The sequence below is a fragment of the Prunus persica genome, chromosome G2 (assembly GCF_000346465.2).
Source record: "Prunus persica cultivar Lovell chromosome G2, Prunus_persica_NCBIv2, whole genome shotgun sequence".
NCBI classification, from domain to species: domain Eukaryota; kingdom Viridiplantae; phylum Streptophyta; class Magnoliopsida; order Rosales; family Rosaceae; genus Prunus; species Prunus persica.
Window position 1 is genome coordinate 548690 of NC_034010.1, and position 24854 is coordinate 573543.

The 24854-nt window shown below is 39.0% G+C and overlaps 4 protein-coding genes across 6 annotated transcripts; 1 reads left to right on the plus strand and 3 right to left on the minus strand.

Moving 5' to 3' along the window:
• On the minus strand, positions 2375-3601 carry LOC109947073 (exopolygalacturonase-like). The gene has a single exon (XM_020556474.1). The coding sequence runs from the start codon at positions 3599-3601 to the stop codon at positions 2375-2377; it is 1227 nt and encodes a 408-aa protein (XP_020412063.1).
• Positions 11282-12508, minus strand: LOC109947076 (exopolygalacturonase-like). Its single transcript, XM_020556478.1, has one exon. The coding sequence runs from the start codon at positions 12506-12508 to the stop codon at positions 11282-11284; it is 1227 nt and encodes a 408-aa protein (XP_020412067.1).
• Positions 19996-22711, plus strand: LOC109947549. 3 transcript variants are annotated; one of them, XM_020557986.1, is made up of 3 exons: positions 19996-20572; positions 20906-22005; positions 22308-22711. In XM_020557986.1, the coding sequence occupies exons 2-3, from the start codon at positions 20964-20966 to the stop codon at positions 22349-22351; spliced, it is 1086 nt and encodes a 361-aa protein (XP_020413575.1). In that variant the 5' UTR covers positions 19996-20572; positions 20906-20963; the 3' UTR covers positions 22352-22711. The 3 variants fall into 3 exon arrangements, with proteins under 3 accessions (XP_020413575.1, XP_020413576.1, XP_020413578.1); XM_020557987.1 differs by having other exon boundaries at positions 20906-21975; XM_020557989.1 differs by having other exon boundaries at positions 21059-22005.
• LOC109947077 (uncharacterized mitochondrial protein AtMg00810-like) lies at positions 23272-24423 on the minus strand. The gene has a single exon (XM_020556480.1). It carries the CDS (start codon positions 24421-24423, stop codon positions 23272-23274), a length of 1152 nt encoding a protein of 383 aa, XP_020412069.1.

Sequence of the window (24854 nt, forward strand, 5' to 3'; positions counted from 1 at the left end):
CCCTGTATCCCTTACCTGTATTTTCACCATTGTTGGGAAAGAAAAAGGCTTCCATATGAAAGCCATGGCTGCAAAGAGGATTGGTCGAGTATGAAAAAGCCAGATGAAAGCCTATAACAAAAAGCAGGTGGGGTGTGCTCGTGTGTCTTTAGGAATTGGAGTTGTGATGTAGAATGCAGTGATTGTGGTTTGGATTTGGATTTTTTATTTTTAAATTTCTTTATTTATTTAATTTATTTATTTCACTTTTTTAGGTTTTTTTATTCAAATTTTAAATTTTAAAATATTTTAATTGAAATGGACAGTTTTAGCCCTCAAATTAACAACCAAATTGACAGAAGAACCTAATTGGAACGGATGAGAGAGTTGGATGACCTAATTGCCTAAAAAAAAAGTTCAGGAACCCAATTGCAACTCGAGGTAAAATTCAGGGACCTCTACAATTAAAAACCCTTTCTATTTTATTAAACCAAGTATTTTTTATTTTATTTAAATCATTGAGTAGTTCAACATCAAACCTGACGAGAGTCAATCAGTCAATCAACCCAAATCACAACCTAACTCTCTCCCCCGGCTACTATGATTGCTCAATCCTCTGCAAATCAGGATTTATTATGTCGTGCTACAATCTCTCCCTCAATATTAGTATTAGTTTAAATCTATGATTGTGTAAATCTTGTGTTACCTTATTAACCTTAGCTTTCCATATATACTTAGGCCAATGTCAACTGTAATATCATATAAAGATGAATGAATACAGGCATCACAATCAGTGAGCCATTCCCTAATTTTCTATTCCTTCCTAAATTTCTACATGGTATCAGAGCTTCTCTGAGGCTAACTACCCACTACGATCCTATGGCTGATTCTCAATCCTCTCCTATCTCCTCCTCTGTCAACTCTTTCAACTCTCCCAACAGCTCTAAATCTGAAATGACCAACCTCTCAAACTCTATTCCTACTTCCTTCAATATCTCTCATCTGTTCAACACACCCATGGACAGAACCAATTTCTTATACTGGAAATCTCAATTCCAAGATGTCCTTGAAATCCTCAATCTTGAAGATGTGGTTCATACTGAAATTCCGCCCCAAAAGAAGCTCTCAGATGGCTCTATCAATCCTGCTTATTCCAAAAATAAACTAGTCCACAAAATAATTTAAAATAATTAATTATAATTAATTAAGTAATTTTTGAAATTAGTAAAAAATTTAAATACTAATTGTTCACTAAATTTATAATACTTAAAGCAATTAAAAAAGGTTAAGACATTTCATATTTACAAAAAAGAAGGCGCTTGTATTGTGCCTTTTTCGTTGGCAACCGGCCCATGTCTTCTCACAACTTGTGATTTATCTCAATGGGTGTGTCAGCATGCTTACATCCAGGCATTCTTGTTTTAGTGTGTAGATCCATCAGATACTTCCTTTGAGACAAAAATGTACCAGTTTTTGACCTTGCTAGTTCACTTCCGTGAAAGTCTTTAAGAGTACCTAAATCCTTCATCTCAAATTATCGAGACAAATACTTTTGTAGCTTATGTTGCTCTCTTGTGTCGTTCCCAGTTACAACAATGTCATCCACATAAATAATTAATACAGTGATATTTCCTTCATCACACTTCAAGAACAGGGTGTCATCTGAATTACTTTGAGTGTATCCAAAATTCTTCATGGATTTCATGGAAGAATTTGTAAAAGATTTATGTGATGGCCCCCAAACTAAGTTATTCACACTCTTGGTCCCTCTAAAAATTGTTTTCTAGCTTCACCCTCCCATTTTTTTTAAAAAAATAATTATGAAAGATTTCATTAATTTGATAAACTTGGAGTATTATTCAATAAAAATGAAGTAATTAAGTCATGGAGGCTCTTCTTCTAACCAAAAGATTCTTGATGTAACAACAAGGCATGCCTAGCAAGGAAGTGAGCCACCTTATTACATTCTATGGAGCTATATCGCCATCTCACCAGAGAGAAAAAATGTGTGAGGCAGTTAGCTTCTTTAAAAAGGTGACCTACCACACATGCAAATCCCCCCCCCATCTTTCTCAAGAGCAGTAATAATATATTGTGCATCCCCTTCCAGTTCAATAGTCTCGACAACATTTCGGCGGGAAAGATCCATCGATTGTTTTTTATACAAGACAAAGAAATATCATGCGGTGTTACTGCCAAATTCACAAGGGAAGTTTTCAGTGATGAAAATTGGGATCAAACAGGTCAATAATGGTATAAGAGGGCTCTAAATCCCGTTGGCATTGATGAAAATTGTGTTGCGTATTCATTTATCTTGGACAAAGGAGAGAACATGTAGCATAAAAGCAAAGTAGAACATATCAATTTATGTATAGAGAACATTAATTAGTACTTTCTACTTCTTGGATAAAGGAAGAGGTGCCAAGGAAGATGTAGCACAACCAAGAGCCTTTGTCACGCCAGTAATTGTGGGTTTGACATTAGAACACATAGAGGTCAGAGGACCTTTGTCTCCACCATAGGTGAGATCAATGTCAGTCAACTCCACATTCTCACACGGTATGCCCGTGGTACATACAAGCTTGACTGCAAGTGGAGTGAAAGATGAGCCCTTAATGTTCTTGAAACTGACATTGTTGATCTTAACTTTTGACGGAGGCTTTTGTTCACACTGAGTATATGGGCAGTACAATTGGTCTATGAGGATAGGGTTACTGACATTAACCATGATAATATCCTCATAGTGTATACCCGAGGCAGTGCTAGGCGAAGGAGAATCTGGAAATGTTTTGATTCTCACACCATTCTCCGTATTAGCCAGGGTGCAGTTCTTAACTATGATCCCGGTCACATCCTTTTCTTCCTTATATTTTCCAAGGCTTCCAATGCTTATTCCATGGCCTGGCCCACAAGTAACATCAGTCACTGTGATTTCGTGGGAGTCATCACCAATAGAAATACAGTCATCCCCAGTTCCAATCTTTGAATGAGTAATATTGATAGCAGTCGAAGCCCCGATATGGATTCCATCTGTGTTTCTGCTCTCGTCAGGTGCTGTGATGGTAAGTTGTTGAAATGTAGTATGGTTGCACCGAAAAACATGCATGTGGAAAAATTTGCTGTTAAGTGAAGTTATGTCCTGAACTTTGGAATTTGTGAGGAATTCGAACCGCAGATTAACGGGAAGAGGTTTGCAATTTTTGTTTTTGTGGCAGTCATTTTGATTCCAAGAAAGTGCTCCTTGGCCATCAAAAGTCCCACCACCTAATAAGGTGAGCATGTCAATGTACTGAAAACCAACCCAAGTATCCGGTCTTGTGAGTTGGCTAGCGTCTGCTGGAGCCTGCAATATGCCTTGAACTTGCATCTCAATAGGAGCCTTACAGGGGCCTCTGAAAGTTGCTTCTTTTAAGTTGTATGTCCCGCTCGGAATAACAACTTTACTCGCGGATGGCGATGCACATGCATCACTCCAAGCCTTGGCCAAGGCCGTACTGACATCAGAGCCAGGCTTTGCACCGTATGTTGCACTCGTCACGTCAAACACACTAGCATGAGCTTTAGGTGTAGATGCTAACAATAAGCACAAAAGCATTGCCAAGAAACTTAATTTCATAGCCATATTGATTTTCCTTCCACTTTGTTATTTTATTCTCTGTGTTTTTTTTCCTTTGGAAGGATGATGCAACTCCATTTTGAGTTGAGGCCAATTTATAGTCCAATTGGGAAGGCTCAACACCATCAAACTATCCAACCAATCACTAAGTATTTTTATACACAGTTGCATTCTAGTTTACCTTTATATTCTATAATTAGTAAGCTGTTTAGCCTTGAGAATATTCATCACCAAATCTCTATCTAGAACGTGCTAAGCTGTTTGTAGTATTGCTGTCCTCCTTCACACCCTGCAATATATGTATATTCCAAAAAAGGAGGACCAAAACCATGCATACACACCTGGATACAGTTAACAAGATCAACAAGAAAAGACCATGCCTACACTATGGGCGCATCTATGTATATACTTTTTCTAATATCATCCAACTAGAAAGTACCTCATCTTAACAACTTTAATTCATCTACTTACCTTAAATAATCCATTTGCACCATTGTGGTGGTTAGTTCACATCTATTTTTTACCATACTCTTTTTATTTTTATTATAATCTATAGGTTTTGCTTGCTATCGCCGGTGACATTGATCTCACCTAGAATGGAAACAAAGGCCTTTTTACCTCTCAATGTGAATGTCAAGCCCACCATTATTTGTGTGACAAAAGCCCTTGCCTGTGCTACCTATGCTGGGTTAAAGAAATGGAATGTACTAAAGATAAATTGTTGTGTTGTTTGATTTTTTTTTGATTTTTTGGTGCTTGTACAGGTCTTTTTTCTTCGCTCAGATACCTTCACATGTCCTAAGCTATAAAATTCTAATATATTTAATATTTGCAAATAAATTGCTTGTGTTAAAACATACATTCAATAATTCATCATTGTCTAGATAATGCATCAGTTTCTACTCTATATACTTTTCTTGGCCTACAACCAGTTCGATGCCAACAAGAGGGCATTTTTTCTTCCCATGCTTGGCCAATTGAAGCTGGGATTAGTATGCCTGCTTGATTTTGATCCTTCCACTATATTAATTGAAGATTATCAGACAAACTGAACGTATATATATATATACATTTATTCTCTCATCCGAACGGTCTGGACGTTATTATCGTGCGGGCGTCATTGTAAACAAGGAGTACACTTTTAAAATAAATTAATATTTAAAGAGTGCCTATACTTGTTATTTATACGAATTTTTTTAAGTATAGCCGTGCGGCTATACTATTTAAATATTTGAATGTATGTCAAGCGTATAGTCGACCGGCAATACTGCATAAAAGTGTGTTCTTTTTTGTAATTAAGTAATATTTTACCATTTTAAAATTACTTTAATTTTTATGTATTTAGTGAATAATTAGTATTGAAATATTTTAGTAATTTCAATATTTACTTCATAAATTGTAATTAATTATTTTAAATTATTTTGTGGAGTTTGTTTTTTTTTATTTAATTTTCTACAAAATTAGTTTATTTTGTTTAATATGTTCAAATATTTTAATAGTATAGTCGTGCGACTGTACTATTAAAATATATTAATATTTAAAGAGTATAGCCATGCGGCTATACCTGTTAAATATATTTGGGTTTTAAGAGTATAGCCGCATGACGATACTATTAAAATATTCAGACATATTGAAATATTCGAACATATTAAACTAAATAAACTGATTTTGTACAAAATAAAATAATAAAAAAAGTCCACAAAATAATTTAAAATAATTAATTACAATTTATTAAGTAATTTTTGAACTTAGTAAAAAATTTAAATACTAATTGTTCACTAAATTTATAATAATTAAAGCAATTAAAAAAGGCTAAGATATTTCATATTTACAAAAAAAAAGGCGCTGGTATTGTGCCTTTTTGTTTGGCAACCGGCCCATGTCTTCTCACAACTTGTGATTTATCTCAATGGGTGTGTCAACATGCTTACACCCAAGCATTTTTGTTTTAGTGTGTAGATCCATCAGATACTTCCCTTGAGAAAAAAATGTACCAGTTTCTGACCTTGCTAGTTCAATTCCGTGGAATTTTTTAAGAGTACCTAAATCCTTCATCTCAAATTGCTGAGACAAATACTTTTGTAGCTTATGTTGCTCTCTTGTGTCGTTCCCAGTTACAACAATGTCATCCACATAAACAATTAATGCAGTGATATTTCTTTCATCACACTTCAAGAACAGGGTGTCATCTGAATTACTTTGAGTGTATCCAAAATTCTTCATGGACTTAGTAAATTTGCCAAACCATGCATTCGGAGATTGTTTTAACCCATATAATGACTTTATGCGCTTGCAAACTTTATTTTTCTTTTCAGGAGTTAAATTACATCCTAGTGGTAAATCCATGTATATCTCTTCTGCCAAGTGTCTGTGTAAGAAGGCATTTTTAACATCGAACTGATGTAGTGGCCAATCTAGATTTGTTGCTAGAGACAGTAGGACTCTGATAGTGTCGATCTTGGCTATTGGGGCAAAGGTCTCTTGATAGCCCACCCCATATCTCTGTCTGTACCCCTTCGCCACTGATCTAGCTTTATATCTTTCAATGGATCCATTTGCTTTGAGTTTCACAGTATAGATCAACCTACATCCCACAGTCTTCTTTCCATAAGGTAAAGGCACGAGCTCTCATGAGGCAATCTTCTGGAGAGCTCACATGTAACACTTTGTCCCAAAAATCACTGTTCAATTTGATTATTTAATTGTGGATTTACAATTCTGCCCTTGGGGGTAGGGTTACTTTATTCACTTTTTGATCTGGAAGGATTTTGAGGATTTGAGTGAGACCATTTCGTAGAGCTTGCTCTCACGAGTTCGTAGACACATAGTGGGCTCAAATTGGAGTTATAACGAAGAAGTTGTGGTCAACGGAAGTGCAGTGGCACAAACATAAATTTTTCAAAGTTGGGTCTTAAAATACCCAGTTAGCCCCCCTCTCTCTCTCTCTCTCTCTCTCTCTCTTTCTCTCTCTACGCACATGACTTTCTCTCTTTACAGGAGTGGTAGCAAATTTTCAAAGGCGATTTCGTCGTCGTTTGGTGTCCGATTCGAGCAAAATTGCTTGCAAAAGTTTCTCATCGATGTCCTCTATCTTACCCACATTTTCCCAGCTCAAAAACCCAAGCAAATTAAACTGGAACGACTGGAAGTTCGGGCGATTTTTGAAGTTTTGGATGCCGTTTTCGACGATCCTAGTGGCAGTTTTCATTAATCCAGGTATGAATCTTCATCTCATCCACGTGCTCTAGTTGTTTACGTTGGTATCTTGGTTCAATTTTGAGGTTTTACATGTCATTCAAAATACCCATTTTAGCCGACGATTTCGTCTTCAATTCGGCTAGTTCCGACTAGTTTTTCGCCGTAGTCCAAGAACAAAACTTGATCCCCTAGTAAGTATGAATCTGTTGGCATAGGTATTCGTCGATGGTTTGGAGATTTTCCGTCGCTGGAAAATCTTTTAAGACACCCACGCGCTGCCGGCGGTGGGTGGCGGCCCATAGAGTTCTAAATTGTTACCCTTGTCGTCCTGAGTATGATGGTATGCTCGGATTTGGATTTGATTATCGTTTGACAGTCGAACGGATATTGCACCTATTATGCGATATCTGGGTTCAATAGGTTTGGACCGTTCAATCGGTGCCATTTTCTAATGCGTTGTTCCTCGTATTCTAGGATTTGTGTTGGAACTGGTGGAACGAGAATGGGGGTCCCGGATACTTCTAATCAATGATTCTAGGGTTAAGTAAACCGGTTATCGTCCGAACGTGCGATCGAGAGCGATCCAATCGCTTGATCATGACCAAACTCTGGAAACTTGTTAAGTAGACCTCGTTGGACTTATAGTAAAGTTTGGATCGAAAATCGAAGGTTATGGGCCCTACGGGCCTAATTGGTCAAATTCAGCGATCGAGGTCAAACCGGCCGTTAGATCGTGACGGGACTTCTAGAATGGACTGAACTTTTGGTTATGGACCAATAGGAATTGTCATATAACAATTGGGGTCGTGGACCTTTCGAGCCCAGTTGACTTAGATTGTGGGCTTTGTTGGCTCGGTTGAGGCCTTTTAGTAGTTGTAATTGTAATTGGAGGTTTATTTTAAAATGGTATTGTGTTTTGAATGTTTTATTAAATTTTTATGAATTATTATGTAATCGCTTTTACTTTCCATGAATAAGGAATGGCTCGGATAACGGGATTTTGGCATGAATAAGGAATTAATTAAATGCATGATTGTATGTCTATATTTAAATATATGCTCGGTGGCTTGAAATCGATGAATGATGGATACTAGTTTTCTCAATAGTATGTTGTACATATTTGAATATAGTTTGAGAACAATTTTGAAAGATTATGCATGGTCAAGTTGAAGTTAAGGAATGTTGGGATTGATCTCATTTTAAAAAGGGATTTTTGGTTATCTATTTAAGAATTGATTTGTGGAAAGTTGAGAAAGAATTTGGAAACTGGATTTGTGAAAGTGGATTAGTGGAAAAAGAGGAATTTTATGATAAGTTTTGGAAAATGGTTTTCAAAACCCACCACCAGAGTACCGCCCCCCCCCCAGTTGCCTTCGGAATAGTCTAGTCATTTATGACAATGCCCACGAGTCTCGGAGACCCCTGAACCATGTGGTGCGAGGATTTGCGTTCTCGAGTTGATTATATCTTCCTAAGTCCTGCGAGGGGATTTGATGGATATGCGTTTCGAGCTGATCACCCAATTCTGCGAAGATATGCGTTCTCGGCTGACAAAGTGTCCCCCGAGTTCTGCGAGGATATGTGTTCTCGGGTTGACCACGTGTTTCCTGAGTTCTGCGAGGACACGCGTTGTCGGGCTGCCTACGTGTCCCCATACTTCTGCGAGGATATGAGTTGTCGGGCTGACCATAGGTCCCCCGAGTTCTGCAAGGATGTAACATATATGGTACTTGGAATTGACGCAATATTATTGGAATTGACGGATTATGATTTAGGGTATGCCTAGGTGGAGAGATGTGAGTTTGGAGATGTTTTAAACTAAAATTGATGATTTTATCTTGGTACTTATTGGTGAAAGTTTTAATACATGTATTCAGATTTATGAGACAAGGATTGAAAGTTTTCTAAATTTTAAGGATTGTATACAATTCACAACTATTTTCTTGAGTGATGAGTTTGTTTTTACACGTGAAAGATGGAAGTAGTTTTATTCAAACTGCTGATATTGATATTAAGGTTTCACGTGGCCAATGTTATTTTAATAATTTTCTTATTTTCATACTTATCTGTAATGAGCTATTATATATGTGTATTTGTATATGCACATATGTGATAGGTGGAAGATTGTTCTGAAATCAATATCTTTTGCTGAAGTTTCAGCGGATTGATTAGAGTTTGAAGCTTTTGGTTTTAGGAAAGTGCGATGGAATATTTAGTTCATATGCTTACATATGGGTTGAACTTTATTTTCTTGCATAAAGAACTGCGTGTGGTTTGATCCCCTCAGTAAGGGTACTTAGGCAACCTATGCTAATCTTGGTGCAGCCACAAGTTTTTGATTGTTTGTTATGTTCAGTGTTGTAAAGTTGATTGTGCTGAACGCTCGGGACTATTTGAGTTTGCTGTGCATGTGCCTTTTTCGAGAGAGACTCTGCCGGTTTTTCGATAGAAGTCAAACCCTAAATCAGTTTTTGGATTAGGGCAAGAAGCGTATTTTGGTCATTCATGCCTAACACCTACCAGGGGGTAAACAGAACCGGGTTTGACACGAATTCCAAAGTCGAATTTGGTCGGGTCCTGTCATCGCAATTATTCATTCATGGCTTCTTTCCATTTTGAGTATTCTAGTGCTTCAGTCACACTATTGGGGACATATATATATATTCCAACTGCTCCACAAAGTATACATATGACTCTAATAATCTACTTAGAGATATATAATTATTGATTGTGCATTTTCCTTTTGCTTTAAGATCTACTTCGTACTGTAATTGAGGTTTACCACGATTCTTTCTTTCTGGAAGTTGGTATATAGGGGTATCTGCATCCTTTATGTTTTTTGAAATTAAATCATCATGGTATATTTCATTAGTGTTATTAGTTTCAGGACGAGATGTTACCTAAACGACTTCTTCAGAAGGTGGTTAGTGTGGTACTAAAGCTGAATGTGGGTCCGAATTGGGCAAAATCTCAAAAAATAGTTCAACTTCCTCCTAATGATTTTGGCAGTGTGGAGTTGATCGATCATTTTTCACTGGCGACCGGTTGTTTTGACACAGAGGCTTAATGTTCGGGAAAGAAGGACAAAGCGACCGGTAGTTTGGGCAGAGCGACCGGTCATTTTGACATAATGGCTCTAGCTGTGAAGGAATAAAAGGGGGTGATCGGCGACACATATTCGCGGGGATAGGTCTATCCCATCAAAGTTCACCAGGATAAGTCTATCCCGTTAAAGTTCGTTGGGCTAGGTTTATCCCGACAAAATTAGCCAAGACATGTCTAGTGTAGGTTCGGTTACGTCATACTAACCCAAGACTGAGAGTGAAACCTAAATCGTAAAGCCCTAGGTCGAGTTACGTGATTATCCAAGCCTAATTGAATCCTAAGTGCCCTACAGTAGATTTATAGCTAGAGTTTAAGGCTTGCGAACGATTTTGGAACAAGTTCTTTCAAATTCGAGAGCTAGGGTTTTTGGTTCGAGACTTGGATTTAGAGTTTGGAGATTAAAATTCGATTTTTAGAATTTTTAAATAATTGAAACTATTTTTAAAATAATTTTAAATTCCACAAAATTATTTAAGATAATTAAATATAATTAATTTGTATTTGTTAAGTAATTTTTATGAAATTAATTGAAATATTTAAATACTAATTCTTCACTAAATAATACAGCCGCGCAACTACACTATTTAAATATTAAATATAATATTTTAACGGTATAGCCGTGCGGCTATACTGCAGAAATATAAAATTTTAACAGTATATGGCTATTTCTAGCATTTCATAGAAGAATTTGTAAAAGATTTATGTAATGGCCCCAAAACTAAGTTATTCACACTCTTGGTCCCTCAAAAAATTGTTTTCTAGCTTGACCCTCCCATTTTTTTTTTTATTATTATTTTTTAAATTATGAAAGATTTCATTAATTTGATAAACTTGGAGTATTATCCAATAAAAATGAAGTAATTAAGTCATGGAGGCTCTTCCTCTAACCAAAATATTATTGATCTAACAACAAGGCATGCCTAGCAAGGGAGTGAGCCACCTTATTACATTTTATGGAGCTATATATCGCCATCTCACACCAGAGAGAAAGAATGTGTGAGGCACTTAGCTTCTTTAAAAAGGTGACCTTTCACACATGCAAATCCTCCCCATCTTTCTCAAGAGCAGTAATAATATATTGTGCATCCCCTTCCACTTCAATAGTCTCGACAACATTTCGGCGGGAAAGATCTATCGATTATTTTTTATACAAGACAAAGAAATATCATGCGGTGTTACTGCCAAATTCACAAGGGAAGTTTTCAGTGATGAAAATTGGGATCAAAAAGGTCAATAATGGTATAAGAGGGCTTTAAATCCCGTTGGCATTGATGAAAATTGTGTTGCGTATTCATTTATCTTGGACAAAGGAGAGAACATGTAGCATAAAAGCAAAGTAGAACATATCAATTTATGTACATAGAGAACATTAATTAGTACTTTCTACTTCTTGGATAAAGGAAGAGGTGCCAAGGAAGATGTAGCACAACCAAGAGCCTTTGTCACGCCAGTAATTGTGGGCTTGACATTAGAACACATAGAGGTCAGAGGACCTTTGTCTCCACCATAGGTGAGATCAATGTCAGTCAACTCCACATTCTCACACGGTATGCCCGTGGTACATACAAGCTTGACTGCAAGTGGAGTGAAAGATGAGCCCTTAATGTTCTTGAAGCTGACATTGTTGATCTTAACTTTTGACGGAGGCTTTTGTTCACACTGAGTATATGGGCAGTACAATTGGTCTATGAGGATAGGGTTACTGACATTAACCATGATAATATCCTCATAGTGTATACCCGAGGCAGTGCTAGGCGAAGGAGAATCTGGAAATGTTTTGATTCTCACACCATTCTCCGTATTAGCCAGGGTGCAGTTCTTAACTATGATCCCGGTCACATCCTTTTCTTCCTTATATTTTCCAAGGCTTCCAATGCTTATTCCATGGCCTGGCCCACAAGTAACATCAGTCACTGTGATTTCGTGGGAGTCATCACCAATAGAAATACAGTCATCCCCAGTTCCAATCTTTGAATGAGTAATATTGATAGCAGTCGAAGCCCCGATATGGATTCCATCTGTGTTTCTGCTCTCGTCAGGTGCTGTGATGGTAAGTTGTTGAAATGTAGTATGGTTGCACCGGAAAACATGCATGTGGAAAAATTTGCTGTTAAGTGAAGTTATGTCCTGAACTTTGGAATTTGTGAGGAATTCGAACCGCAGATTAACGGGAAGAGGTTTGCAATTTTTGTTTTTGTGGCAGTCATTTTGATTCCAAGAAAGTGCTCCTTGGCCATCAAAAGTCCCACCACCTGATAAGGTGAGCATGTCAATGTACTGAAAACCAACCCAAGTATCCGGTCTTGTGAGTTGGCTAGCGTCTGCTGGAGCCTGCAATATGCCTTGAACTTGCATCTCAATAGGAGCCTTACAGGGGCCTCTGAAAGTTGCTTCTTTTAAGTTGTATGTCCCGCTCGGAATAACAACTTTACTCGCGGATGGCGATGCACATGCATCACTCCAAGCCTTGGCCAAGGCCGTACTGACATCAGAGCCAGGCTTTGCACCGTATGTTGCACTCGTCACGTCAAACACACTAGCATGAGCTTTAGGTGTAGATGCTAACAATAAGCACAAAAACATTGCCAAGAAACTTAATTTCATAGCCATATTGATTTTCCTTCCACTTTGTTATTTTATTCTCTGTGTTTTTTTTCCTTTGGAAGGATGATGCAACTCCATTTTGAGTTGAGGCCAATTTATAGTCCAATTGGGAAGGCTCAACACCATCAAACTATCCAACCAATCACTAACTATTTTTATACACAGTTGCATTCTAGTTTAGCTTTATATTCTATAATTAGTAAGCTGTTTAGCCTTGAGAATATTCATCACCAAATCTCTATCTAGAACGTGCTAAGCTGTTTGTAGTATTGTTGTCCTCCTCCACACCCTGCAATATATGTATATTCCAAAAAATGAGGACCAAAACCATGCATACACACCTGGATAGAGTTAACAAGATCAATAGGAAAAGACCATGCCTACACTATTGGCGCATCTATGTATATACTTTTTCTAATATCATCCAACTAGAAAGTGCCTCATCTTAACATCTTTAATTCATCTACTTAGCTTAAATAATCCATTTGTTCCATTGTGGTGGTTAGTTCATCTATTTTTTACCATACTCGTTTTATTTTTCTTATAATCCATAGGTTTTGCTTGCTATCGCCGGTGACTTTGATCTCACCTAGAATGGAAACAAAGGCCCTTTTTCCTGTCAATGTTAATGTCAAGCCCACCATTACTTGTGTGACAAAAGCCCTTGCCTGTGCTACCTATGCTGGGTTAAAGAAATGGAATGTACTAAAGATAAATTGTTATGTTCTTTGATTTTTTTTGATTTTGTGGTGCTTGTACAGGTTTTTTTTCTTCGCTCAGATACCATCACATGTTCTGAGCTATAAAATTCTAATATATTTAATATTTGCAAATAAATTGCTTGTGTTAAAACATACATTCAATAATTCATCATTGTCTAGATAATGCATCAGTTTCTACTCTATATACTTTTCTTGGCCTACAACCAGTTCGATGCCAACAAGAGGGCATTCTTTCTTCCCATGCTTGGCCAGTTGAAGCTTTGATTAGTATGCCAGCTTGATTTTGATCTTTCCACTATATTAATTGAAGATTATCAGACAAACTGAATGTATATATATACATTTATTCTCTCATCTGAACGGTCTGTACGTTATTATCGTGCGGGCGCTATTGTAAACAAGGAGTACACTTTTAAAATAAATTAATATTTAAAGAGTGGCTATACTTGTTATTTATACGAATATTTTTTAAGTATAGCCGTGCGGCTATACTATTTAAATATTCGAATGTATGTCAAGCGTATAGCCGCCCGGCTATACTGCATAAAAGTGTGTTCTTTTTTGTAATTAAGTAATATGTTCAAATATTTTAATAGTATAGCCGTACGACTGTACTATTAAAATATATTAATATTTAAAGAGTATAGTCATGCGGCTATACCTGTTAAATATATTCGAGTTTTAAGAGTATAGCCGCACGACGATACTATTAAAATATTCAGACATATTGAAATATTCGAACATATTAAACTAAGTAAACTAATTTTGGACAAAATAAAATAAAAAAACAAAGACCACAAAATAATTTAAAATAATTAATTACAATCTATTAAGTAATTTTTGAAATTAGTAAAAAATTTAAATACTAATTGTTCACTAAATTTATAATAATTAAAGCAATTAAAAAAGGCTAAGATATTTCATATTTACAAAAAAGAAGGCGTTGGTATTGTGCCTTTTTGGTTGGCAACCGTGATTTATCTCAATGGATGTGTCAGTATGCTTACATCCAAGCATTCTTGTTTTAGTGTGTAGATCCATCAGATACTTCCTTTGAGACAAAAATGTACTAGTTTTTGACCTAGCTTGTTCAATTCTGTGGAAGTCTTTAAGAGTACCTAAATCCTTCATCTCAAATTACTGAGACAAATACTTTTGTAGCTTATGTTGCTTTCTTGTGTCATTCCCAGTTACAACAATGTCATTCACATAAACAATTAATGTAGTGATATTTCCTTCATCACACTTCAAGAACAGGGTGTCATCTGATAAAGGCCACAAAATAATGGATAAAAGCCACATCATCCCCTTCCATCAAAACTCTCCTTATCTCATGCACAACAGCTTATGAGGCATGTAGTCTCCTAGAAAAACGTCTTGCTCCCCTTTCAAAAACTCATGTTCGGACCCTGCGAGATCAAATTCGCACTCTCAAAAAGACCCCAGAAACATCAGTTGAGGTTTATTTGATGCATGCCAAATCACTTTATGATTCACTCTTTGCTGCTGGAACAGAAATGTCAGATGAAGAACTCATTGAATACTGTTGGCGTGACTTGTGGATATTGACTTACTTTCCTTACACACCAAGAATTCCTATTATAATTGTAATTGATTTACTTTAATTCCTGATTTCCTACTGTAAATAGATTTAGGAATTTATTATTTACTTGCCCATTCAGGTTTCGTTGTATTATAAATATGACCTCCTACAAGGAGAAGAATACACAGAAAATTCCCACAAACAAATATTCTCTCATAGTTTTCATATTTTAGCATGGTATCAGAGCGGCGATCTTGGAATTGCTGACTCTAGTTTCAAAACTCCGCCGCCGCTATGAGGGTTGATGATTTTTTCAACCCTCATGGAGGTAGCACCACCGACTCCTTCTCTCATTCTCAACCAACCATCGTTGAGTTGAGTGCCCAGATGGCTCCGCCCCTACAGATGCAGACTTTGACCCCGAACCCGATCCAGAATCAGGATCCTTTTTTGACGACCCCGACCCCGACCCCGACTATGACGACGACGACCCCGACCCCGACCCCGACTCCGAAGACGACCCCGACCCGCACTCCGATGATGACCCCAACCCCGAATTTGTCTATGATTCAGACCCCGATCCAGAATCAGGATCTTCTTTTGACGACCCCGACCCCGACCCCGACTATGACGACGACGACCCTGACCCCGACTCCGAAGACGACCACGACCCCTACTTCGATGATGACCCCAACCTCGAATTTGTCTATGATTCAGACCCCGATTCCGATTTCGACTCCGACTCCGGCCCCGACTCATGCTCAGATTCCGATCCAAATTCCTACTCAACCTGTATCCTATGCTTCTTCCGCTGCACAGCTTATGACTTCTAGACTAACGACCCCGACACATGGACCAAATTGCGCATATTGTGGTGATCCGAGACACACTTGTGAGACTTGTTTTACATCGCATGGCTACCCCGATTGGTGGGCTACTCTTACAGATCGAGGACAATGCAATATGACCAGTAATGGTACTGGTTATGGATTCCATACTTCCGATAAGATTGATTCCAAGAGCTGGATAATTGATTCTGGTGCAACTGATCATATGACGTTTGATCCTGATGATTTTCTGAATACTACACAACCTCGACGAACCTGTATTGCAAATGCCAATGGTGTTACTTATCCTGTGACAGGGGCTGGCACTGTTGCACTCTCATCCTCTCTCACACTGTCTAATACTTTACTTGTTCCATCTTTATCCACTAAATTGTTGTCAGTTAGTCAGCTTACTGAACAATTGAATTGTTGTGTACTCATTTACCCGAGTTTTTGTTTGCTTCAGGATATTCACACTAAGGAGATTCTTGGTCGTGGTACTAAGAGAGGGGGGTTATATTATGTCGATGACTTCAGTCCCGGCGTGGCTAACAGTGTGACACATTCCTTTGATAGCAAACAAAAGCAAATTTGGTTGTGGCATCGTCGATTGGGACATCCGTCTTTTAGTTATATGAAGCATCTTATACCAGATTTATTCTCAGGTTTCAAAGACTCTGACTTCACATGTGATACTTGTATTTTGGCCAAGAGTCACCGTGTGCCCTACCCGTTGAGTACGAACAAGTGTACTACTCCATTTACATTAATTCACTCTGATGTCTGGGGACCTTCGCCTATCACTGCTCCTTCTGGTGTTCGATGGTTTGTCATATTCATCGATGATTGTACACGGATGACATGGCTTTATTTGCTGAAGAATAAAAACGAGGTGTTTTCCCGTTTTCAGTCCTTCCACAAACAGATGAAAACTCAATTTAATGCTCAAATCCAGATTCTTCGCTCCGACAATGGTGGAGAATTTGTCAATCATGACTTTCAGACTTACTTCCAACAACATGGAATTATCCATGAGACGACTTGTCCTCAGACACCGCAACAAAATGGTGTTGCTGAACGAAAGAATCGACATCTTCTTGAAACCGCCCGAGCACTTCTGATTGGCGCTCATGTTCCTCGCCATCACTGGGATGATGCTATTGTCACTGCAGTTCACCTGATCAACCGCATGCCTTCTGGTGTATTGACCTTTAAAACTCCTTTACAGGTGCTTGCGCAACACAGACATCTACCCTCTGTTTTGGTACTCACACCCCGAATCTTTGGATGCGTGGCTTTCGTTCATCTCCACAAAAATCAACGTAGCAAACTTGATCCCTGTGCGCTTCGTTGTGTTTTTGTGGGTTATGCCACTCATCAGAAAGGTTACCGCTGTTATCACCCTCCTACCCAACGAACCTATGTCACTTTGGATGTGACTTTTCTGGAATCTGAGCTGTTCTTTCATGACCCATCATCCAATTCTGCGCTTCAGGGGGAGATACGAAGTGAAGAACAGAATTGGAGCAACTTGGCAAACAAAGAAATTCTCCCATGTACAGAAATGATTGATCATCCCGAGTCTGGAGCACGAGATTACTCTCTGTTGAAAAGTGACCAATCGCCCATTCATAGCGATCAATTGCCTGACCCACCTGATCCATGCGAAGATATTTCTGATCCGAGTCCCACACCTACAGACAATACAGAACAACAAGATGAAGACCCCCCTTCTAACTCAACAGTACCAACAGACCAATCTCCTGAGAATATCCTTGAGGTAACTACTCCTACTAGACTTGTGCATTTAGATGATAAAACTATTGGATATCAATTACCTTTCAGGCAAAATCGTGGGAAGCCACCAAACCGTTATTCACCGGATATTGGCAAGACATCCAAGTATCCAATTGCAAATCATGTATCCACTGAGAAGCTGTCTGAACCACTCAAGGCTTTTGTGCATCAGTTGTCTGCTATCCATATTCCAACCAAGGTCTCTGAAGCATTGAAAGATCCTAAGTGGGTCCAAGCTATAAAAGAGGAGATGAAAGCTCTTGAGAAAAATCAGACTTGGACATTAGAGACTATACCACGAGGAAAAAAGACTATCGGATGTAGATGGGTGTTTACTATAAAACACAATGCAGATGGATCTATCGAGCGATACAAGGCAAGACTTGTGGCAAAAGGGTACACACAGACCTATGGTATAGACTATGAAGAAACTTTTGCACCAGTTGCAAAGTTAAACACCGTCAGAGTCTTATTGTCCCTTGCAGCTAATTTGGATTGGCCACTACACCAGTTTGATGTAAAGAATGCTTTTCTACATGGTGAACTCACAGAGGAGGTGTACATGGATATTCCTCCTGGATATAATACTACTCAGACTGGAACAGTTTGCAGGTTACGAAAAGCATTATATGGATTGAAACAGTCACCACGTGCATGGTTTGGACGGTTCACCATGGCAATGAAGAACAATGGTTTCAAACAGTGCAACTCAGATCATACTCTGTTCTTGAAACATCAAAAAGGGAAGGTAACAGCATTAATAATCTATGTTGATGATATGATTATTACTGGGAATGATAAACAGGAAATATCACAGCTACAAGACTATCTGGCTACGGAGTTTGAGATGAAGGATCTAGGTGGACTCAAGTATTTCTTGGGAATTGAGGTGGCTCGATCGCAGCAAGGCATATTTCTCTCTCAAAGGAAATATGTCTTAGACTTGTTGACAGACACAGGAATGCTAGATTGTAAACCTGCGGACACTCCTATTGTTCAGAATCATCATCTTGGAGAATATCCGGATCAAGTTCCAACTAACAAAGAAAGATACCAAAGGTTAGTGGGAAGATTGATCTATTTGTCACATACTCGACCAGACATTGCTTATGCAGTGAGCGTTGTCAGTCAATTTATGCACTCTCCAAGTGAAGACCACATGAATGCAGTTCTTCGGATACTTAGATATTTGAAGTCTGCACCTGGAAAAGGACTTATGTTCTCAAAGCATGGTCATCTAAATATTGATGGTTATTCAGATGCAGATTGGGCAGGTAATGTAACAGATAGAAAATCCACATCGGGTTACTTCACATTCGTGGGAGGTAATTTGGTGACATGGAGGAGCAAGAAACAAAATGTAGTAGCTTTATCCAGTGCAGAAGCCGAGTTCAGAGGCATGACTAAAGGGATTTGTGAACTTCTTTGGTTAAGAAAGTTGCTTATTGAACTCGGGTATAAACCTACATCCACAATGAATCTCTTTTGTGACAACAAGGCTGCTATAGCCATTGCACAGAATCCGGTTCAGCATGATCGTACTAAACATGTTGAGGTAGATCGACACTTCATCAAACAGAAGCTTGAGGCTAAAGTGTTTCAGTTTCCTTTTGTGAAATCCGAGGATCAATTGGCGGATATTTTGACAAAGGCGATTTCCAGTAAAGCATTCCACAATTCACTGGATCAGTTGGGCATTGGCGACATCTATGCACCAACGTGAGGGGGAGTGTTGGCGTGACTTGTGGATATTGACTTACTTTCCTTACACACCAAGAATTCCTATTATAATTGTAATTGATTTACTTTAATTCCTGATTTCCTACTGTAAATAGATTTAGGAATTTATTATTTACTTGCCCATTCAGGTTTCGTTGTATTATAAATATGACCTCCTACAAGGAGAAGAATACACAGAAAATTCCCACAAACAAATATTCTCTCATAGTTTTCATATTTTAGCAAATACATCCTCGATGGTCTTGGCCATGAATACAAGGAATTCACCACATCTCTCCATCTTCGACCCTCACTGACATTTGATGAGTTCTATGATTTACTCCTTCAAGAAGAACAACTCTTGAAAAGAATGTCCTCTCTCTCATTATCTACTGGCACTGCCCTTACTACAGATCGTACCTCCCACAATCATCAACAAAACCCCCCTCACAGGTCATCCAATCAACACTCCCATAGTAACTCCAGCAGGGGACGTGGTAGAGGACGTGGCAGAGACCGCAACTGGAACTCCAACCGCACCAACAATTGGAGTTCTAATCGAGAGCCTAGTTGGAACTCCAATTCCCACAATAGCTGGAATTCAAATCGAAGCAACACTTGTGTTAAATTTAATACACACTTGAAGAATATAAAAAAATCTAGAAGAAATTAGAAAACTCAAGAAAGTTCACTAATTTGACAAGGTCAAGTTTTAAGAGAGAATTATTGTAAACTCTAGAAAAGTCCTAATAAAAATCTTGTAATAAGGTAATATTATATTATAAAGTAGTGGCTAGGAGAAGAAGCCAAGTCCACCGACTTGGAGAATGGCGGCAGCTTTAGTGTATAAATAGATGTTGTTGTCTCTTGTACAAAGTCAAGAGAGTAAGAACAGGCCAAATAGCCAGCAAAGAGAGTAAGAACAGGCCAAATAGCCAGCAAAAAGAGAGAGAATAGGCCAATAAGCCAAAAGGCCAATAAGCCTAGCAAATAGTTTCTAGTTGTTGAAGGCCAATAAGCCTACTCCTCTATAAAGCCTTGTACCCATCTATTGTTGAATAAATAAAATCACTTTTTTGTTCTCTAAAACCCAACAAGTGGTATCAGAGCATCACAAACACTCATCTCACCTACTATATTCCAACAACTTGGAACCCAAGCACCAGGTCGGACACTCGTGATAGCACTCCCTCACTGCCTCCACCAGATAATCGCCCACCACTCCTTCCTACACCACCATATCATCCCCTGTTTCAGTTTCAAGAGACATGCCAGCCATGCAACCGACAAGGCCATACATCTCGTATTTGTCCGGAACGTGGCAACTTCGCTTACATGGCAGAATCCAACATTACGACTGCTCCCACATCATCTGAACTCACCAACTGGTGTGTGGACTTAGGTGTCACCCATCACATGACCTCTAATCCTTCTGAGCTCTCACATGTACAACCATACACAGGTAATGACTCTATTGTTGTTGGCAACGGTTCTCACCTATCTATCTCTCATATTGGCAAAACACACTTAGACAGATCTATTGGCTCTCTGCATCTTAATGACGTATTATGTGTGTTAAAGGAAAGAATCAAGTCATATTTGATATGCCCATATTATAGGGTCGTTGATTGATTCCTTGTATATATGTTATTCAATTGTTTTATTTCCTTCCTAGAATAAGACTCTTTCGGTTTGTATAAAGCTGTAGCTATATTATATATTCAATCATCAATGAAATATAGAGATCTTCTCTACCAATCTGTTTTCTTCATTCACCATTTTTACATGGTATCAGAGCACCGATTCTGGTGACTCTAGAAACCCAAACACCTTCCGCTACAACACAACACAAGATGGGTGAAACAAAATCCACAGAGAAATCAATTGATGTTTCGGATCCACTCACCTTGCATCACTCAGATCATCCGGGAATTGTTTTGGTATCCAGGCTTCTTGAAGGATACAACTATGGCCAATGGAGTCGATCTATGCGTCTCAATCTTAGCGCAAAGAATAAGATTGGCTTTGTCGATGGGTCTGTCAAAACCCCAGCATCTACAGATGCGAAACACTCTATTTGGCATCGATGCAACGACATGGTATTGTCGTGGATCTTGAATTCAGTACATCCGGACATTGCCGGCAGCGTGATCTATGCCGAAACAGCGGCTGAAGTTTGGAATGACCTCAAAGAGAGGTTTTCACAGGGCAATGATTCCAGAATTTACCAAATCCAACAAGAAATTGTTGAATATCGACAAGGACAACAATCTGTCTCAGCTTATTACACCAAGATGAAGGCACTTTGGGACGAGTTGTCTTCCTACCATGACACTTTATCATGCACATGTGGAGGATTGAAGGAAGTTGCTGCACGACAAGAGAAAGAAAGAGTCATGCAGTTTCTTATGGGACTAAATGAGACTTATGCTGCCGTCAGGGGACAGATTTTGATGATGCAACCCCTTCCTGATACACGCAAGGTCCATGCCTTGATACTCCAGCAAGAACGACAGGTTGAAGTAGCTGCACGACGTGATAGCAATACCAGTCATCATGCGATGAAGGTTGCTCAACCCAGCCGTTCACCTGCAGCCCAAGGGAATCTGACTCCCTTAAAGTGTAGTTACTGTGACCAAGAACGACACAGCGTCGATCGCTGTTATTTTCTCCATGGTTTTCCCGTGGGCCATAAGCTACATGGCAAAAATGTGAAGCCACCCAACCGAAGGAAATCAGCTGCACATAATACTCAAGCAAGCTCTATGGAGTCAACTCAGGCATTAACTACCACTCCTAATGAGAAGCCCATATTCACCACCGAGGAGTACACTCAACTTATGGCGCTACTTCGGAAAGAGAATGGTAATACACCTTCTTTTGCTAATGCCACAGGTATTGTTACCCCCACAACTCACTCTACTCTGTATTGGATAGTAGATAGTGGGGCAACGGATCACATATCCCATTCTGTGCCCTCAAATCACATGACTCCGTCACAAAATGACTTTGTTGAATTACCTGATGGTGGGCATGCTAAAATCACATCGGTTGGTTCTGTTAAGTTGACCAAGGATTTAGTTCTTGATGGTGTTCTACATGTACCAAAATTCGAAGTCAGTCTTTTGTCTGTTAGCAAACTCACTCAAGCTTTGGGATGTATAGTGACATTTTTCCCTAATTTTTGTATTGTGCAGGACGTGGCTACGAAGAGGATGATTGGCCTGGGCAAGCAACATAAAGGGCTCTACTACATCACCCGCCAACAGAACCCACACCTAGTACACCATGTCAACCGTCATTCCAGCCTCTGGCACCAACGTCTTGGACACCCATCTGCTGCTCCTCTCCAAGCTTTATCCAAAAGCATTCCTGAAGTTGTTTTTGATTTTTCCAATAACTGTGATGTCTGTCCCTTAGCCAAACAAACTCGTTTACCTTTTTCTTCTAGTTTGATTAAATCCGTAGCACCTTTTGATTTGATTCACTGTGACATTTGGGGGCCTCACAGAGTTACTTCACACTCTGGGGGCGTTATTTTTTAACTATTGTAGATGATTATTCTCGTTTTACATGGATTCATCTTATAAGCTTTAAATATGAAACACAGTCATTGTTGAAATCTTTCTTTTCTTGGGTGCAAACCCAATTTAATTGTCGCATAAAGTCTTTGCGTGCTGACAATGGGGCAGAATTCATATCCATGCGAACTTTTTTTGATGACAATGGCGTGTTCTTCCAACATTCTTGTCCCTCAACGCCCCAACAAAATGGGGTTGTTGAGCGCAAGCATCGTCATCTTTTAAATGTGGGGAGGGCTCTTAGATTCCAGGCTCACTTACCATTGTCCTTTTGGGGAGAAAGTATTCAAACAGCATGTTATCTCATAAACAGATTACCTACACCCCTCCTCTCCCACAAATCTCCATGGTTTTGTTACTTGTTTCTCGAACTCGGTGTTCCTCTTCGCGCTTCCGCTTCCCCTTGTCTTTTTGTTGATAACCTCTCTGCTCTTCTATGGCTGCCAATCCTATCTTCCATGCTCGCACACGGCACATCGAGATTAATTATCACTTTGTTCGCGAACTCCTCACCCAAGGCGCACTCCAAACTCGCTATGTTCCCTCTCCTCATCAACTCGCTGATTTCTTTACCAAGAGTTTATCTTGTGAATGCTTCCATTTCCTTGCTACCAAGCTCAATCTTCACTATGTGAAGCCCCTTGGTGAGCACATCAGCCACCTGTTCTTGTGTGGGCACATATTGAACATGAATGTCCCCACGCTGAACTCTTTCACGAACAAAATGAAAATCGGTGTCTAAATGTTTGATCCTGGAATGAAAAACAGGATTTGAACTTAAGGCAAGAGCAGACAAATTATCACAATGCAAGATAGGAGGGGTGGCAAGAAACAAATGCATATCCTTAAGAACTTGTTGTATCCACGAAACCTCAGAGGCAGAATGAGCTAAAGCCTTATACTCGGCTTCTGTAGAACTTCTCGAAACAGAAGTTTGCTTTTTAGATTGCCATGAGATGGGATTGTTCCCAAGATAAACCACATAACCAGTGGTAGAGCACCTGGTATTAGGATCTCCTGCCCAATCCGAATCACTATAGACCAGCAGTTGCATATCACTTGAAGTGTAAGTGATACCATAATGAGAGGTACCCTTGAGATATCGGAGAATACGTTTGACTGCACCAAAATGAATATCTGTAGGAGCTGTCATAAACTGGCATACAGAATTGACAGCATAGGCGATATCAGGCCTAGTGAAAGTGAGATACTGAAGAGCCCCCACGAGACTTCGATAAGGAGTAGGATCTTGGAGAGAAACACCTTCGTCTTTAAGAAACTGCTGATAAGGTTTGGCTGGTGTTGAACATGGTTTACACTCAACCATGGTTGCCTTCTTGAGGAGATCTCGAAGATACTTAGCCTGGTTGACAAAAATATCACCATTCGAAAGATATGAAATCTCCAATCCAAGAAAAAAAGTAAGTTTGCCCATGTCTTTCATATCAAAAGCTTCACCCAGATCTGTAATAACAGATTGAACTAATGTAGAGGAGGAACCAGTGATGATAATGTCATCCACATAAAGAAGGAGAAGAACTATGTCAATGCCTGTATGCTTAACAAATAGACTCGGATCAGAATGGGATAGAGTGAAACCCAAAGTAGGAAGATAACTGGTGAACTTAGCATTCCAAGCTCGAGGAGCTTGTTTAAGACCATACAAGGACTTGAGTAACTTGCAGACATGAGAAGGATGTATAGCATCTTCAAAGCCTTGAGGCTGCTTCATATAGACTTCTTCTTGAAGATCACCGTGTAAAAAAGCATTTTTGACGTCCAATTGACGTAACTCCCAATGATTTGCTGCAGTAAGAGCTAACACCAATCTGACTGTGGTATGGCGAACCACAGGACTGAAAGTCTCATCGTAATCCAACCCTTGTTCCTGACTAAAACCCTGAGCAACTAACCGTGCTTTATATCGAGACACAGACCCATCTGGATTTTTCTTGACTTTGTAAATCCACTTACTACCAACAATATTTCTGTTTGGTGGAGGAGGCACTAAAACCCAAGTGCCTTGAACGTCTGTTATTAGCTTAGAGCTTAAGTCTTTGACAGCTCATGTATTCTGCAAAACTCAAAACTCTATAAATATTGAGTCAGCTAATATTGTATGGAATTAATAGAGAGAATCAATAAAAAGAAATTCAGAACCTT

Bases quoted from the DNA above. Each gene is read 5' to 3' on its own strand.
- LOC109947073 (XM_020556474.1), bottom strand. From the start codon at position 3,601: ATGGCTATGAAATTAAGTTTCTTGGCAATGCTTTTGTGCTTATTGTTA.
- LOC109947076 (XM_020556478.1), bottom strand. From the start codon at position 12,508: ATGGCTATGAAATTAAGTTTCTTGGCAATGTTTTTGTGCTTATTGTTA.
- LOC109947549 (XM_020557986.1), top strand. From the start codon at position 20,964: ATGGGTGAAACAAAATCCACAGAGAAATCAATTGATGTTTCGGATCCA. The intron at 22,006-22,307 runs GTATTGTTACCC...TGTATTGTGCAG, and splicing joins TTCTTTTGCTAATGCCACAG to GACGTGGCTACGAAGAGGAT.
- LOC109947077 (XM_020556480.1), bottom strand. From the start codon at position 24,423: ATGAAGCAGCCTCAAGGCTTTGAAGATGCTATACATCCTTCTCATGTC.